Consider the following 19,769-nt stretch of genomic DNA (forward strand, 5'->3'; position numbering starts at 1 on the left):
GTATGGTTCAAGTAGAAATAAATATATATTTGATTGATGGCATGTACACACTATCACCACTTTAAGACAACAATGTTTTAGGGGACCAAATTTCACTTTGAGAAATCAAAAACTTCCAGAGATCAGAAGGATTCACTTACTTGGGTTTTTCCATTCAAAATTTATTGAAAATACACAACACAGAGTCAAATAAACAAGGGGTATAAAATCACTACTCTACTACATTGGTGCCATGACCAGGATTCAAAACTGGGTTGTCATGCCCACAATGCAAAATACTAACCACTGTATGATCACGGCCTAGTGTAGTATATTCAATGTTGTATATATAAATTAGGATTGGTCCAGGAATAGAACTCGGGTCCCCTGTATTACTTACTTTTCCAAGTATCTTTGGAATGGGCCTCCTGCAACCTTATCTGATGTTAAGGCAATCAAAAATCGGTCTTTGGTCAATCTGTAAGACAAATGATAATACTAATATCATATAAAGATATTCAATAGTCTCATTAAGGACATAGATATCCCCAAAAAAAAAACTGTTTTAGAATTTTAAACTATTTGTAAATGTGTTTTGATATTGCTAAAACCCCATTTTTACCACAGAATTTTCTTTAGTTTTGCATTATTCACAAATCTTTACTTAGAAATTCAATGGAAACACATTACACAACAAAAGTACCACAAATGGTACAACATACATCATTAGACCTTAAGTGCAATATCTGTATATATGATGGAAAAAAATCAAGAAAACTTTTTGACCTATTTTTAACTCTAAAGTAAGTCATGGTGCACCAATCAAGTTGAAATGTGAACTAATTATGTATTTCCCTGAGAGGGATGTTCTGACAAATTTTCAAAGAAATACCTGTACGCATAATGGAAAAAAAATTGGAAAACAAAAACAAGGTTTTTCCACTAAGTGATACTATGACCTTGACCTTTGACCCTGAAAGACAATAGGCATCCTCCGCTTGGCATAAGGTGTATGTGTACCGTATATACTCGCTTATAAGTCGGATTTTTGGGAGTCAATTTTTGGTCCAAAACTCTATGTCCGACTTATAGGCGCGTCCTAAGAAGATTGGTATTTTTCTAGGCAGCGTAATGTAGTGTTTTTTAAACAACTCCGACGATTATCATGTACTACCACACAAATGATTATTGTTCACAAATATCTAGATATATTGTATTGTTTATGTATTTGAAAATTATGTATAAAGTACAAGTATTTACATATTTTTACATATTTTTATCTAGTTAGAAATTATTTACATATGCCAGTAACTAATCTATTGTTTATCAGTAAAATTGAATTACGAACCCAATTCAATATTGAAATATTCATATGTATACCGGCTGAAATATATTTCATAAAAGATTGAATATTGTTAGCAGATAATTTAGATCATCATTTTTGACTCTTAAAAACTCTATTGTTGATACAATGAATTATACCGGAATCCCACAATAACAGTTTTCGCGAGGCGCGTGCCACTAAGTAAACACGGTGTCAGGAACTGGTAATTAGGAGACCATACTTGCTTAGGTAAACAAGGGATCATTGTCCATAATAGATCAAGGGTTGCGTTTAAACACCAAACAGATATGGCTTGGATATTGCGCACCTCATAATTATTAATTTCTCAAAATATTTTTTGAAACATAGGTAAAAACACTAGAGCACTGACTTGAAATTGTCAACCGATTCTGACAAAAATTTGTACCAACTTATAAGCGGGTCAATGGCAAATTCCTACAAAATAACTTTAAAAAATACAACCGACTTATAGGCAGACCGACTTATAGGCGAGTATATACGGTACCAAGTTTGACGGTCCTAACCCCAACAGTTCAGTCTGTATCCTGCCTACAAGGTTTTCCTTCTAAGTGATACTACAACCTTGACCTTTAACCTTGAAGAACAAAAGGCATCCTCCACTTCGCATAAGGAGTATGTGTACCAAGTTTGACGGTCCTAGCTCCAATAGCTTGGTTTGTATTCTGCCTACAATGTTTTCCTGTTAACTAACACTACGACCTTGACCTATGACCTTAACAACAATAGGCATCTTCCTCCCATCATGGTGATTAAATGTACCAAGTTATAAGATCATAGCTCCAATAGTTCGATCTGTATTCTGCCTACAAGGTTTTCCAATTAAATGATACTATGATCTTGACCTTTGACCTTGAAAAACTATAGGCACCTTCCTCTCATCAAGGTGATCAAATGTACCAAGTTATAAGATCCTGGAGCTATTGGTTCATTTTGCATACAAGATCTAAACAGACAGACAGACGACAGTATACCATAATACATCTTGTCTTCGACAGGCATATAAAAATTTAAATCTTTCAAAAATGCATCTTTTTATTGGAACATATAATGTATTAGTGACCAATTTACATTGTTGTCTGATCCAATACTAGAAAATCCCATATAAACACAACAAAATCTTACATCATTTGATGCATCCAAAATCTTGGGCATACTATGACCTTAGAAATGCTGTGTTTACCTGGGAATCTTCTGGATGATCAATGAAAAATCACATATATGAGATGGACAAACATACAGATTGGACAAAAACAAAATTGCTCCATAATATTCAATTCTCCTAGCTGCAATAATGTAGCCCTCTCTGATTTTTCTCTCTCTCTTGAAAACATCAGAATAAAAAATAAATCGCATAAGGCTACATTATGACAGCTACAATTCTCCATGTAAAAAGACACCTTATTCTTCTCTATACACAGGAAAAAAACAAGAGTACCATAAACAGCACATAATACGCCCATGAGAAGGTTATACATGTATAGGGTGTTTTTGTTATAAGGTGTTTGTTTAGTGAACATGGTGTAAATGCCAAGAGTTATAGAACTTTACTTAAGGTAGTATCAGCCATCATCAAACTGTGACATACTTTGTTTTGTAATGAAAGAAGTTCAGCAATATATTACCTGGTCTTTTAAATTTTCATATTTATTCAAGTTAGCTTATTTGATATATGGGTTAACCTATAAATCTATAGATCATGTACGTTTGAATCTCGCAGAAATTGAATTTTTTAATGTAACAATAGAATGTACTTTTGCAAGAGTTTATGCAAAATTCATTACATCAGTTTAAAAATGGTATTATGTGAATGTAATAATTTCCTTTTATTAAGAATTTCTTGGGTTCTCATACCTCCTTAAACCTCCCTCAACATCCATATGTTGAGAATGAAAATCCTTGCAATATAATTGCACATTTTCAAGTTGTTTACAACGGCCCAGGCTTTAAAGCTGTGAGAGGAGTGAAAAGGAGAAACCACCCACTCACTTTATATTGCCTCAAAATTGACTAAGTTCAACAATGTGTAATTTTCCCAAAAATTTAAGAAAATCAAAATCCTTGCCTAATGCACATCTTCAATACCCATACCAACACTCTGTAAGATAAGGAGAGTCTCACTTGAAAATTGTGGGAGATTTAGACGGACAAATTATGTACCCTACATATAACATGAATTTTCAAAAAAAGGGGCAAAACTCCTGCGAGAGAGATTGAAATGGATCAAAATTGCGACATGATCTTGAATGTCGAACAAGAAGCTACCTAGCAATATTCAGCTTGATGCGACAGAGAAATGAAAAAACAGAAAACCCCAAACGGACAGATGGATGGACGTACAGACATTGCTGTATCAAAAATGCTCCATCTAAAGACAAGTGTGTAAAAACTGTGGTGATTAACTCACTTGACTGGCAAAGCAGGATGCAGAGCTGGTTTTAATTTAGCAGAAGATATTCTGGAGTCTAACTTCCGTCCACCTCGACACAAAAAGTCCCAGCTTTTTGTTTTGGAGTATGTTAGCACATCATCGGGGCGAACAGGCATTGAATTGACTAGAGAAATGGAAGGCAGGAAAGGTGTAACTTTCTTCATGGAGTTTTCTACTCGGATACCTTTGATACCCATGACACTTCCAATAGCTCTGTTAATATAATTACAATAGCCCTGTTAATATAATTACAATAGCTCTGTTAATATAATTACAATAGCCCTGTTAATATAATTACAATAGCCCTGTTAATATAATTACAGCAGTATTCAAGTGGCAATAGAATTACAACAGTCTTGTCAATACACAAACAATTACAATAGTTCTATCAAAATACACCATTACAATAGTCCTGTCCATACACTTACAAGTAAGTACACAAAATTCCTGAACTTTAACCCCCAGAGACACCATTGATCAACAAAAGTTTTTGCCATGACCATCAGATAAAAACATTTAGTCTATGAAAATATTTCATCCTCTGCTTTATTTCATGTCATAAAAAAACTTAACATCCTATTTCGTTTGCTCCGATAATTCATTCATTTACGATAATCATTCATATGACTCACTTGAGTTCTCGTAGCCTTTCCATGTGGATGAGGTATCTGGGTACCCAGTAAGCTCGTAACCGCCGGAGAACATCATACTGCGTGCGGATAAAAACGGTGTGACTAAGAGAGGAGTTACAGGAGGCTTTGGTTATCTGATTGCGGGCTTCCTCCGTTAAATTCATTTTGTACTTGTCCTGGATATCCCTAAAAGTTTTCAGATTTCAATCAATGAAAAGCAAAAAAAAAAAATTTCTGCATTTTGAACAAATTTTAAACTACAAAATATACTATCCTTGCCCAACATGTCACTATCCATCTTCATTTTAAAAGCATTATAGATAAAAGTATATGCACTTCCTACCTAAATAGTCTGTTCCTGATATCCATGTTGACAATTTCATCAAAGTTCTCCATGGCATCTTTATAGTATTCACAGTCTAACCAGAAGTTCAGAAGATAAAAGCCTGCAGTATCTGCAAGGAACTCCTTGAAGCCCTCCATACTGTCATGCTGTGAAAAGAAACGATATATAATCAGAGTTATCTCTCTTTACCCAGTTTGTTCTCAATTTAAGTCAACTATGAAAATGTTCTCCTCAAGAAAAATTGTGCTTCACCTTTCCTAGCACTTGTTCCTTTAACTCCTGAAGAGACATCTTCAATCTTCCTTCCATGTTTTTCACATCAGTCTCAGTCTGTTCTTCACTAGTATGTTCATCTTGAAAAGACACATACACTTTTCCATCTGGGTCAGGCTCATCCTCCCCAAACAAGAAATCGAAATCCCCAAACATTGGATGTCGCATGTAATCTGCGTAATTCAAAGGTGCTGACAGGACCCTAACATTGAAAATATAGTGGTAGTGTTTTAACACTTAAACTGAGATCATGTATTACATAAATTGATTAGATATATAGGTACAAACACACAAACCTGGCATGCCTCATAAATGCTTCCTCTGCCTCAGATTTTTGACGTTTCTCTTTATGAGCAGAGTGTTTATTTTTGACATCGCCTGTATAAAGGGAAGTAAGGCAGACTTGACAAAAAAAGTACATAGTTCATTTTTCTGTACGAGAACTAAATCTAAAAGAATTATAGGTTCACTTTATGTACAAAATATCACCCTGTTAATTTCCAGTTCAAACAAATCTCTGCTTTAATATTGTTATAATGCACATTTTTAATGGAATACATTCATAGATGAACACTGGTATGCTTGCAAATTTGGAAAATTCTAGATTTTTATGGGGAAATGTAGCAATTTATTAATTCAACAAAGAATTTGAATATCTGCACAAAAAATAAATTATTTCTAATATGTGTCATTAACATTATAAAAATCAATTCCCAGGCTATACTCGATACAAAATTTGGAAAAATATTAAACACGTATGAATGAAAACTCGACAAAATGACCATACTGTAAAAGTTACGTCATAATTTTGAAATAACCATGCCATTTCAAAATATATTTCATGCATAAACGTGAAAATCATCCCCCATGAATTAGGCCCATTGTGAACCTTGTCTTATACACTTAATGATTGTTGTGGATGGGGTTTTTTCTGAAAGACAGCCTTTCTCAAAATTAGTTCTTGCTAGGCCAAACTGACATATTCTTATAAAATTGAACAGAAAATCATTTTAACAACTTGGAAATATTACAGAACTTGGAAAACAAAAAAGTTGTCTCATGTATCCTTGGATGTATATGATAAAAATACACAAGTTTGAAAATATACCATCAGTATATATATCCTTATACATGAAATGAAACACTTCTGTAATACTAGTACAGGCACATAGAATCAAGGAGGGGAGGGAGGGGCAGGGGGCTCGGAACCCCCCCCCCCCCCAATTTTTTTTTGACTAATGGGTGACTAGCCACTTTTTTTATAATAGTATGCAAGAATGAACACAGATGAATTGAATTCATGTAGGCAATGAACTAACAAATTTGTCCCCCTCCCCATTTTAAAATTTTGAAGTTTTGGGAAAAGAATGCATCTTTTTTTAGGTTTTGTTTCTTCATTTATTTTCTTTAAAAGATTTTAGACAATTCTGTAGTCAACTTCTCCTCTGCTGCCCCCCCCCCCCCCCTCCCCTGTTGAAAAACAATGCTATATGCCTGCAGTAGTTTAAGACCTTGCAGATATGACATTGACTTTTAATTAGTAAGTGGTTCACTATGCAGTCAGAGATGTAACTTACTGGTCACTGGATCAAATTTTACGACTGAGGGCTTTCTAGGGTTTCCGTCATCTTTTTCGCTGTCAGTTTTCTCCCTTCAAAAATGAATTTGACACTTTTAAAATTCATCATAAATTACCAGTAACCAGTACTGACTATCAATAAAATGATTTATATCAGGTGCTAGCTGTCGACACAGCTGAGCTTACTTGAGCCTTTTCTTTAGGGAAGCACTTTTGGGCTGGACTTCTGATAAGGGAGGTTCCTGAGTTGTAGGGGTAGCCGTACTCCCCTGCACATAAAACTCTAAACACAACCACAAATTATGTCAGCATGAATTAGACATAAAAAAAAAAAACAAATGCTTTGATACTTGAGAATTGCAATACTTTAGAAGACTTTCAAATTGATATGTTTCCTATCTATCCTTTACAATATTCTAGGAGTATTTCTTAAGAAGTACTAATAATAATGTATTGTGGAGGACAAACCAGCTTCAAAGTCCAGTCGAGGGGGCATGCTAATAGCTCTGCTTCCTGGACGCTGATATTTGAACAGAGTAGAATTCTGGAGCTGGTTCTGCATGGAAGCCAATTCCTCGTCGTCGATTCCATCGTGTCCACTGTTGTCAGCGCTGTTACTCAAACTGGATATGTAACTTTCCGACTGGCGACTGTAACCTCGTAACTGGTTACTGGAATTTCGACTGGCCGAGTATCTGTCATCAAGAGGTCGCAATAGAAGCTTGCAGAGCTTGAATTCCCTGAATAGTTGTGTACTGTAAAAAAGGTTTTAAAATCATTGGTATTACATTACACTATATGAACCTGAGAAACTACATAAATGAGTATGAAAAGCTGTGGGAGTCAAACCAGATTCTTCATCAATGACCAGATTACTCAGTTGGTAGAGCACCTGGCCAAATATTCACCACAAATCCCAGTCTAGTCCATTACATTTTCTGCTTTCTTATTACATTTGGTGCCGTAAACCACCTCCTACAACTGACAGGTGAGAGACTAGCTAGGAGATAAGGATTATGTTGTTTGAAAACTTTAAGGAAGGTGAATCAGGGTGTAGGGGTCAACTGGGTTTGACTGCCAGTGGCCAGATGACTAAGTTGGTAGAGCACCTGACTAGAGATTCAGGAGCCTACATGTTCTCACTTCCTGTTACAAGTCATAGCTAACTGTTCTCACTTCCTGTTACAAGTCATAGCTAACTGTTCTCACTTCCTGTTACAAGTCATAGCTAACTGTTGTAAACATTCTTTATATCTGCAGATTCCATTGATGTCACAGACTCTTTGTGGATTTTACATCAATACCAGGTCAGGAACAGTGTAAATCCATTCAGTCAAGTGGTCTGAGACTACATGAGGACATAACACAAAAGATCAAGATTCAAGCCACCAACCCTTGGCTAGCAGTTTAACCCACAAGGCTATTAACCTGAACTAAAGTTTAGTAAATACAGTTGGACTTCGGTATCTTAAACATCTACATTTCACCGTGGACATGTCGAATTAGTTGGAGGTCCCAACTACATTTTCTTTGTGTATTTTAGCCTCAATATCTTGAAACCTCTGTTATCTTGAAGCTTTTTATGGATCCCTTTGGGTTTGAGATAATGAGGTTTGACTGCACATTGTACATAGTGCATGACACAATGATTTATCATACAAAAAAGTTTTGAAATATTCATGATTCTTCAGAAGTAAAACAAATACATGTACATGTATTCAACTAAATTATTAAACTACAGGTACATGTCTATGTGCTTAAGTTATGTACGACATGCTCAAATTATGTATGAAATAGAAAAATCTTTAAATGCATAGATAAAACTACTAGTAAAAGCCAAACTGTCTCTGATGCCTTAATCTGTGATTAATGTGTACTTTTCTTGAGAAAAAACTTACACTTACAACATACTTTAATCGGTTCACCGTTGTCTAGAAGAGATCTTAAATACCTTTCAAAATACTTCTATTATCAGGGACATAGAAGCTCAAACAACTTAAGTACACCTGATAAAGCCTATACAGATGAATATTAAATGTCTACCTGAGAAACAAAGGTAGTCGTTCTTCTCTGGCCCATTCCAGTAATTTATCTCTCTCACTGTCTGTGGTACCATAAGGCAGGGGGTTTTCCTCACCTGATGCTGAGCTTACACTTGAAGAATCTCTATGCATATGTTTTGAGGCATCTTCAAAATCTCCTGTGAGACGATTGTACCTCAAAGGCTGAGGAAATACCTACAAAAACACGCAGTTCAACTAAAAATTTATCATACACTCCAATACACAAGTTTTCAATTATGAGCTCTTTTGATTCAGAGGTTCTTTGAACACACGAGTGGATCAGACACCACCAGAAATATAGCCTTCCTTCAAAGACAAACAAAACAATATATATAAAAACAACCAAAATTGATTGAAAAAAAAAAAAGAAACACTTAAAACAAATTACCATTTTTGCAGCTAATATAGTTTTTATGCTTTTTAAATAGTCTGACAAAGATACAGCAACAAAATAGTGCTATATATAGCAATACACATTAAGTATGTTTCCTAAGTCCCTAAATACTGATTCACTCCATACGTTTCTCAACCAGATTCAGCTGCATATAAGAAACATACTGATGATTAAGTTAACTAAATTTTTAATACACCAAGTATGAGACTTATTTTAAAAAAGAAAACATTTATGTTGAGTCTCGAAACTTGCATATTACATAGTAACAATCTAAAGTTTGGAGTTTGCTTTAGGGTGGAAATAGATGGTTATCACTACTCTCTTACACACGTGCTTTATATATATGTTTAGTGAAGTACTTCATCAGCAGAATCGATGGTGATCATCCAAAGTCTACAAAATATCTCCAACACTTTCAATAACAAAGCAATGAATTTCAATTTTATTTTCCGAAATTTTTTACCTTTTACTGCAGCCTTGGTAACAAGATAATAATTTATAGATATAAGAAAATAAGTAAATATCATTGTGATGGCAAGCATCACAAGAAGGCCTCACTCTGGCATTATTTGCAAGGTCCATAATTCTTTTAAAAAAAGATCAATAAAGCCCAAACTAGTACTTGATATATGTAACCCATTGATTGATTGATGTTTTCCGCCATGCACTCAACAATTTTTCAGTTATCTGGTGGCACCCAGTTTTTTTTATTGGTGGAAGAGAGAACCCAGATACAATGTACCTGGGAAAAGACCACCGACCTTCCGAAAGTAAACTGGAAAACTTTCTCACTTACCAGCGTGAGTGGGATTCGAACCCACGCCAACAGAGGTGAGAGGCCGTGTAAATTTGAGTGATGCTCCAACCACTTGACCACGGAGGCCCTTGTAACCCACTGATACAAGTTCATGCATTTATATCAAACCTTCAAATCAACAGCTGCAGAGATAGCCTAAAACAGTCTGGAAAATTGTCAAATGTATGAAATTGCTAAGTTCAAGGTCCATAACTCTTTTGAAAATTGGTCAAGAAAGCATAAAATACACCTTGACCTGTAAACCGATTGATGCAAGTCCGTTATAATTGACCTCCATTGTAATTCATCTGCAAGAAGTATGTTGTTAATGGTGATAGAAATCATAGATTCCATCTAGGAGTTAGGGGGGGGGGGGGGGGGGTGGGGGTGGGGGGTCCACCATATGATACGATTTATTCTTTTCCAGTGATGGACCATGCGAGGGACCATGCCTATAAATCTCTAGTGTGTAGCTCAAGTGACCCAGAATTGAATGATTTACCAGTATTGATAAGTTTACATGATGTAATACATTATCTCTCTTTCAAATTAGTTTGATTCATAGTTTTGTTAGAATTGCGTAACTCGTGATTTGAATCTACTACCGTCACATCTCTCTTAAAACATATCAGGAAGCAACTTTCGAGCCATTCTATACAAAACCGTACATGTATTTTACCCGGAAAATCTCTATACTACTAAAAAATTTATAATTCTATTTTTTCATTATGTAGAATTCCTATCAAATAATATTTATATAGGTTTTTATAAAGTTGACATCTTTATATATATTTTTGTCCGCAAGGGGGGAGGGGGGTCCCTAAATCCTCCTCTGGATCCCCCGTTGGAAATGGTAGTACTAGTTAATCAAGTCAAGAACCCGTGATCCTTTGTCGGGTTTGAATACAAATACACATCTATTTTTAAATAACTTTATCAAGCCATTGCAAGCTATAAACATGTGGATAAAACAAAAGTGGCGTACCCGTATATTACAGTCACACATACAAAATAGAATACAAGTAGTACTGTATACACTACAGTAGTAGGCTTATCAGGTACCATTAACTTAATAAGCTTTGCTTTACCCTCAGTAGATGATTTTATTATTGATGAACGAAAAGAACACGATATTGTATTGATTCTTAAACAATATTTTCCCCTCTATGGGATTCCAGTACATTCGTGAGAACATGTTTCTTTCTAGTCAGCAGCTGAAGAGCATCGGTGACATCGATAGTGCAAACAATCCTGGATCCACATTTGTTGTATACTAGCAAATTATTTCTGTTTACGGGATTACAAAATGGTAATTATTGATTTAGATATAATGTTCATAATACATCGACTTGCAAGAATTGGTATCACCATTTTGATTGCATTTTGAAAAAATAAGCTACTCTATAATTTATATGTATAATGTTTTAACTGAAACTCAAGACGCGCACTTTTGCCTAGGGGGTCCAGCTTATGGCACGCCAAATTCACAAAAATGAGCTAAACATAGTTTCACAGTTGATAAACTAGGTTTATCGACTGTAAACTATAGTTTACGGACCGTAAACTATAGTTAACGACGTTAATCTATATTTCACATCTGTAAACCATAGTTAACAGATAATCTATGTTTCACAAGCGTAAACTATAATTAACAATGAAAACAATCATTAGCGATTGCAAAACATAGTTTATCTGATAAATACGGCTTCACGATTGTAAACTACGGTTTACAAGTCTAAACTATTATTAACGAATGTAAATGATCGTTTACGGTTTGTAAGATATAGTTTATAGTCATTTAATGCTCCGAATTCGCAAAAAAGTGATAAACACGGTTTTGTAAGATATAGTTTATAGTCATTTAATGCGCCGAATTCACAAAAAAGTGATAAACACAGTTTTGTTTAATATAGTTTATGAGTAAAAATGGCAGTTAGCTATAGACTATAATTAACGAATGTTAAACATAGTTTATCTGATAAATATAGTATCACAATTTGTGAAACTAGGGTTAACAATTGTGAACTATAGTTAACGAATGTAAATTATAGTTTACAAATGTGAATCTGTATTTATCAGCAAAATCTATTGTTAACGTTTATTTAAAGACAGATAAACTTGGATTAGCATTTGTAAACTATAGTTTACACCCGTTAAATATAGTTTTACGGATGAAAACTATAGTTAACGAATCGTTAACTATAGTTTACGGTCCGTAAACTATAGTTTACAGTCGATAAACCTAGTTTATCAACTGTGAAACTATGTTTAGCTCATTTTTGTGAATTTGGCGTGCCATAGATATACCCTGCATAATGAATTTCACAAAAATGACTTCAGTTGAACATCCTGTCACTTATATAGAAATTTAAACTTCTAACAGTATGTACTGCCTCATCGTCGCAAGCCACGCCTATTGCCTCCGTTTGAGGTAGGGTAGGTACTACCGGACTCTGCAACCGTGGCTAGTGACGATGGCACTACCTTACCATATGTATACTTAACCCTACATAATACAAAAGAAATGCTCTGGCGCGCGCGCGCGCGCGCGAGAGAGAGAGAGAGAGAGAGAGAGAGAGAGAGAGAGAGAGAGAGAGAGAGAGCTTTCATTGCATATCTTCAGAAGCGTCTGAAGATGAAAGCACTAAAACTTTCAGACAAATTATGTTCCCTGCATGCATAATTTCACAAAAAATGACAAAGTTCAACAGCCTGCTACTTAAAGTTTCAGGAAAATCAAAATCCTGGCAATATACATTTAGTATACATTAACAGTCTGCATATATTATATACATGTACAAGGGTTCTAGCTTGAAAAATGTAGGAGTAGGCGGAGTTAGTCGGACACGCCGTGAGAGTATCAGCTGGATAAACCATGAAGGATGACCAAAGGGGTTCCAGCTATAAGCAACAACTTTAGTCGGAAGAGAATAAATTTCATATAACACCCACCCAGTAACGCACAGCTTAACAGTATTCTAGCAGATAATAGGTACTAAAAATGAACAGAAAATCCCTTCCGTAAAACGTCCCTACTTATTTTTGAATTACAGTCACACTGTAACTTTGTATTGTTAGTGTTGTAAGAATATGCATGCTGGCATTGCACATGTACACCCTCCTTGTGCAGGAAGGGGGGGGGGGTCTAGTATGAACATTAAGACAAGTGTCACAAGTCGCACTATATTTTACATGAATTCTAAAATCGCAACATAGGTACAGATGATAGGACTATCTCCCCTCCCCCACGCGACCAAGCCACTTGCATAGTACTTTAAAACTATGACATTGTATACATAAAAACAGTGGCAGATCTAGACCTTATGGGGGGGGGATGAGGCCCGAAAGGGGAGGGTATGGGATGGAGTTCACCCCCTCCCATTGAGGGGGGGGGTCCAGGAAGCCTCCCCCGGGGAAATTTTTTTAAATTTAAAAAGATTGATTCAAAATGGTGCATTTTAATGCATTTTCGACTGAAATTCTTGTTCCTTCTTCCTTTCATTTATAGTCACTACATCCTTAAAAGAATTTAAACAAAAAGGATAAACTTGACTTATTGATTCAAAATAATTCATTTTAATGCATTTCAGACGGAAATTCTGGTTCCTTCTTGCTTTGATGCATAATTATCACTATTAGAAAAAAGCGGGCTTTTTCCCCCCGACCCCCAACCCCCTTAAATCCTTGTCATAATGGCTGACTTTCTTTCAAATTGTTTTCAGATTACTTTCTACTAGAACTGATTTTTTTAAAGTAAATATGAAAGTCTTCTATTTCAAAATATCGTTGCATATATCCTCCACTTTTCATCCATATCAAATTTCTCTGGTGTAGCATTCCTCCGATGATTCCCAACTTATTTAACGACTTTAATATTTCGTGCGTTGTGTTTTCCCAGCACACGAACGTTATAAAGGTGCGACTGAGATACAATTCCAACTTGGATAGCTCTACCATTAAAACTGTAACCCCCCCCCCCCCCCCCCCTCCATTTTATATAGTGACGAGAAAGCAAGGAATACCTACTGGTAATGACAAGAAGGCGTTGAAATAATCCAGGAACAGATCGTCGTATGCCAGCAAATCCTCCAGGTTCTCCCCAGTGATCTCTAGTGCTGAAATTCAAGTCACAGAATTAGCGCATAATAAGATTTGAAAATAAATAGTGGTACAGATTTTCAGTAATGTATACGTAACGATGTGACAGATTTGTACATATGAATTGGAGGCGATCACCTTGCTCGTAATTCTGACAAGACCAGGTTGTCCACGGCACGAACGTAAGAGAGGATGAATGCCTTCTCCGTGTATATTGACTCAATAAAGTTTTTTCTGGGTCCATCATTACAAATAAATAAATACTCCTCACACATAACACACATACAAAGTTATGTTATCCTCCAGTATCGCAACATGCTAGAAAGTATTTGTCTAAAGAACCAAAGAAAAAAATTAAAAGGAAGGTTGTTGTGCAATTAGCGAACTCCGTAGACAAGCACTGACACACAGGGTATATTCTTCTCTAGCACAAAAGTAATTTGGACAGAGATTCCTTCAACATTCCTTTAGTTCAAATAGAGAAACGATAATAAATGTATTCCCAGGTGTAAATTTTTGGAGAAAGTGTTGAGTGCATGGTGTCACAGCGACCAGAGAGCACGGGTATATATCGGAGGTAGCGGTGTTCAAACTCTCCATTCTGACGGCTAATTTATTACTTTGGTAATCAATCGCTTTAAAAGCTAACGCACCAGATAAGTGCCAGAAATGACGAATTTTTGTTGATTTTGCTCTCGACGAATAAATAAACCTAAATTCATGAAAATGTGCGTCTCCCCATGTCAATTTTACCTTTTATTTACACCAGACGAAACTATGCAACCAAAGAGACATTTTCCTTTTGTCTCGACCTGCCAATTAAATTTTTTATATATGTATACTGAGGAAATCGGAAACGTTCCAGCTTTATCAGATAAAGAAATGTCAGGGGCGAAAATTAAATCGAACCTTCTCTTTGTCAGCGGTACAACCCACTTTAAAATTACCTGTACCCTTGTTACAAATTGTTACTATACCTTAAACTTTAAAATGCATTTCAATTCTCTCTCTATTTCTTAAAATGTAAAGGTTCAATGATAAAAAGAGATTTCGCGAACTGTCACTAACTAGACATAATATACAGTATATACATATATATATATATAAAGCACTAAATAATCACAACTAGGTACTGAAAATTTTCGCCCCAGCCCGGGGTCGAACCAGCGACGTACGGCACCCACCGCCTAGCAAGATTGTCAAACCAGTGCGTAAGTCCACTCGGCCCTAACGACTTCGACAATCTTGCTAGGCGGTGGGTGCCGTACGTCGCTGGTTCGACCCCGGGCTGGGGCGAAAATTTTCAGTACCTAGTTGTGATTATTTAGTGCTTTACATATTAATTAATTGATTATCACATGTATTGTTTAGATCCTAGGGGTAAACGTAAGGTTGGGTGTTATAATTGTTTGTTTGTGCTTTATCTATTTTTATATATATATATATATATATATATATATATATATATATATATATATATATATATTACACACACACACACACACACGTGTTTAAAATAAAAATTTGTGCGAGCGCCTCAATCATTATTGTCCTGTGAAAGAATTGCCCTAGTTCTACGGTTCAGATCTACGTTGCTTAGTCAAAGAAAAAACACGTATCGTTTTTCAACCTATTGAAGAAACATTGGTTCGTCAAACCCCAAGTAGCAAAGATATGTAAAAATATACTGGCCTCTATAAACTACACGAATGTTCGTAATGTCATGTTGTAAATTAACCTACTGAGTGAGTGTAAACACAACAATTTTGTAAAGATTTTATCACCTTCCCTGGCTTAGTAAACTCATTCATTTTGCCTATACGTATATATTTTTTTCTTGATTTTGTATTGTATATAAACTCTCCCAGACCGAGGAAAACATGGATAACCCAGGAAAAGAATTTATCTTGACCTCTGTGAAAGCATATTGTTAGACAGAAATAAAATGTGTATGTATGAAGAGAGGCTGTTAGTTGTACCATCCGGTCCTTGTCTCAGTAAATGGAATAAACTAAATACTGTTATGGATAGCTAATTTAAACAAAGTTGCTAAATGAGAAAAATACACTGGTGTTAGTATTTTAGAAGATTTTTTTAATGGCATTGAGGGGGTGAGTCAACATTTTTGTTTAGAAGAAAGGTGTAAAGACACAGTATTCCAGGCACCGCCTGTTGCCCATTCTAGTGTCCGTTTCCTCAAACAGATGCAAACGGAATTTTTGATCTGACATAAAGTTGTAAGAAGGAAATGGTTTAATGAAAACGTCGCTTTCCTTAGTTACAGAATGTGACATTCTTACCCGACTGAATATCCTTACAATCAGACACACTGAGATACTCCATAATCCCAAAGTTTTCAAATCACATCATATTAAGAAAATACTCCTATTTTTCATTTAGTTCCTCTCCTCTATTTTTATATACTCTAACACCACTTCAATCGGCCGTATTTAGAGTCGCTCCTAGGAGCAGTCATATTATTATAACTCATTAATGCCCTCCGATTTTAAATAGTTTATCTTAATAAAACAGTATTTGATGGAAGTTGGCCAACAGATCAGGGATTGTTTAACAACCATAGAAAGAAATCACGGACAGGACCGAAGACAAATTTAAATTTCACCTCTCAGTATTTGGACTGTTGTATGAGAAAATTCTTTAATGATAAATATCAACAATGAAACCGACAAATGTTCAGTCAATCTAAGTGAATTAATGAGCGCCAATTCAAACATTCGGTGCAAACAACTTTTCGAGACAAACAAACACACCTATACCTGACCATCCGAAAGTCTTAATATGTCAGAATTTCCTAGAAATCAATGATATTCTGTTGATTGGAAAAATGTACTTTAATTTATTCATACGTTGCAGGGAATGCTGCGCCTGACTGGGGAAAAATTGAATGGGATAGTTATTCAGCATCAGACTGAAATCATTGCCTCCTTTTATCCATGTAACCACACACCCAGTCACTGTGGCGACATTATCAATTATCAAAATGTGTTATGACAATTAAAGAGAAGCAATTTAATGAAATAACAAGTAAGGGATTCTGAATTCGTCAGTCACGTTTGTTCGCGTATTTTGAGCAGAATCACTGAAAACCAAACTACATTGCTACATTACAGGAACATATTTCATTATGATTTTTACCGCTGGTAAAAGAAACTGCTGACAAATGTTAAAACAAAACGCCATTATATACCCCTCAGTAAAGGCCTGGAGTCTGTTAGAGCTTGTCAAGAACACAATAATCTACTGACTCTTATCGGATTTAATATCGAATATTCCCGCCGTCATTTATTTCCAGTAATACCCTGATCAAACAAAAACATTTTCTTTAAGATGTATAATATCAGATCGATACATAAAACACAATAGACTTTTAAGATTTTGAAGAAAAAATTCCGAATTGGAAGACAAGTGCACGAGTTCAAAAACGTTTGATTGTCAACATAGTAATATTAATGGTACAGTTTGTTTGTGTGTGTGTGTGTGTGTGTGTGTGTGTATATATATATATATACAATGTATATATATATATATATATATATATATATATATATATATATATATATATATATATACATATATATATATACACCCCCCAAATATTACAGGTTATCAGACCGGAGTGCAAAAATACACATCACCTCGGAAATTACATATTCGCTCTGAACAATCAATGTATCAAAGGTTTTACAATGGTAAATCAATGTATGGTGGTTTTTACTGTAGTAAACAAATATATCATAGTTTTTACCGTAGTTAGTCAATATAACAAATTGTTAATCAATTAAAACATAATTAGGCAATGAATCAGATATATCTTGACCGATCTTTAGAACGCTATATAGAGTAATCCACATGTCATAAAATGAATACCATTATGTAAAATAAGCCCCGGACCCTATATAAAATTTTAAAAAATCTTCTCAAAAACACTACACTGTATATATACAATATTTATTAATAAATATGAAAAAGTGCAGTATGTGATAAATAGAATATATATATATATATATATATATATATATATATATATATATATATATACGTGTGTGTGTGTGTGCGCAAAACTGGTATTGCCAGGTGTTCATCCATGCTAAAATTGGGTGCAGTTAGTGTGAATATCGATTTGGCAATACCATTAAACGAAAATCTTCCTTTCGAAACCTCCGAGTCGCCATCCTTGTATTTAGTGAGGCATTCTAGGTGGCTTTTGATTCGTGATCGATTGACATGCCACAGTTACACGTTATTTGATAGAAATTCCAAAAGAAAAGAGTTAATAAATGGGAATTCATACAGCTTTTCATTCCTTATAATTTCAAAATCGATGAGATGAGGATAACACCGTTCCATTTCGTATTTACTCAAACACTCGATGAATGTGAATTTTTAAGTTTGACGGAGTTAATTCCCTTTCTTTCGTCAACATATAACGCAACATTCGTGTCAATATGCATCGTAGATTGTATGATTGTTATTTATTTCTGATAAAACGTTTTGTAAATTTACAACTGATAAATATCTACATGTACATGTACATGCACTGTTTGGAAATATGCGTGCACACGGTTTTTTTTTTTTTTTTTTATCAATAAATAAAAAAATAAAAGTGGAAAAACCACTGAACATAGTTTTAATCAATAACCAAAGAAAATGCATATGTTGCCACCTTTTTAAAGATGTCAGACATACAATGTACAAAACAGAAGTATACGTCAACATAAGAAAATCACACATTTTCGTTACACAGAATAATAAAAATAGATAAAATTTGTTGAAATGACAAAATTTAAATATCAACAGTTAAAAAAAACTGCTAATTCATTAATATGTATTGATTAATTGTGGATATTAGGGAAACCAATGTATAATAGACATCCGTCTCCATATGAGTGAAACATTCTCGAGTGGGACGATAAACAACATAAAATCAACCGGTAGAGGAAATTCCAGCATAAGAGTTATTGTCCTTGAGGACATTTTTTAAATCACAAAAGATTGATTATCAATAAAAAAAATATATATATAAAAACTTTTTCAGTATTCATAGTTTACCAGAATTTTTATTATATCCAGTGAATAAATTCTTCAGAAAGATATATTTCTATCATGCGCAAAGTTTAATTTATCAAGATTTTTGCAAAAAATGTTAAGTTATGATGGTTGTGGCGTAACACTGTAGCAGGCCCACGAAGTCTTTATATATATACAATACATCCCCCTTCAATTTCCAACATGAATTGAGATTAGCTGCAAAACTGTAATTCTCTGAGAAAATGAGCTGTCCCAATATTTTCGCAGAGAGCTACGCAGCTATATACTAGTGGATCAGACCCCCAGCCCTTGATCCGTTATAAAATCATTTTGATAAATCTATATACATTCTCACCCAACATCTTTCTTAGAGAAGCTTTGTCTAAGCTTTGATTAGACTGTGCTTTCCTACAAGATCTGCTGCCAACATTTCAAAAAATTCATTCCCTCCTTCTCCAGCAAACGATGTATTTCTTTTTTAGATTACAAACACTAACATTTGTAAAATTTCAATAATCCTATTTACCACTATTGACATTTTCGTGTTCTTTATAGAGTCTATTGGAAAACCTCCGAACAAAATAGATGGTTGGAATGACAGATTTTTCCACCATCCGAATAAATTCAAAGAATTATTGAAATTTGTTTTCAGTTCGTAAACCTAAGTTAATTATCTCTGCGGGGTACAAACAACTGCTTTAATGTACCGAGATATTTTGTAAGAAATACATTTAAATGAATAAAAAGGAGACCAAAATCAATTTTA

At 34.8% G+C, this 19,769-nt stretch overlaps 1 protein-coding gene across 17 annotated transcripts in view; it reads right to left on the bottom strand.

The window, feature by feature from the left end:
* LOC125650178 (uncharacterized) overlaps window positions 1–19,769 on the bottom strand; it is a 46,135-nt gene that overhangs the window by 22,644 nt on the left and 3,722 nt on the right. For 3 of the 17 annotated variants that reach the window (XM_056164803.1, XM_056164791.1, XM_056164793.1), the window contains exons 1-12: window positions 14,093–14,511; window positions 13,883–13,971; window positions 8,647–8,840; window positions 7,072–7,358; window positions 6,790–6,886; window positions 6,602–6,675; window positions 5,321–5,402; window positions 5,004–5,226; window positions 4,749–4,897; window positions 4,406–4,591; window positions 3,750–3,986; window positions 380–457 (exon numbers count right to left, since the gene is read on the bottom strand). In XM_056164803.1, coding sequence (XP_056020778.1) covers window positions 380–457; window positions 3,750–3,986; window positions 4,406–4,591; window positions 4,749–4,897; window positions 5,004–5,226; window positions 5,321–5,402; window positions 6,602–6,675; window positions 6,790–6,886; window positions 7,072–7,358; window positions 8,647–8,840; window positions 13,883–13,971; window positions 14,093–14,201 — 1,805 coding nt within the window. In that variant the 5' untranslated portion in view covers window positions 14,202–14,511. Of the gene's footprint in view, window positions 1–379; window positions 458–3,749; window positions 3,987–4,405; window positions 4,592–4,748; window positions 4,898–5,003; window positions 5,227–5,320; window positions 5,403–6,601; window positions 6,676–6,789; window positions 6,887–7,071; window positions 7,359–8,646; window positions 8,841–13,882; window positions 13,972–14,092; window positions 14,543–16,254; window positions 16,399–19,769 lie in introns of those variants that run through there. The other 14 variants (XM_056164796.1, XM_056164806.1, XM_056164801.1 and 11 more) reach the window with 9 other exon arrangements.

This window comes from Ostrea edulis, chromosome 5, assembly GCF_947568905.1.
Source record: "Ostrea edulis chromosome 5, xbOstEdul1.1, whole genome shotgun sequence".
Lineage (NCBI taxonomy): Eukaryota > Metazoa > Mollusca > Bivalvia > Ostreida > Ostreidae > Ostrea > Ostrea edulis.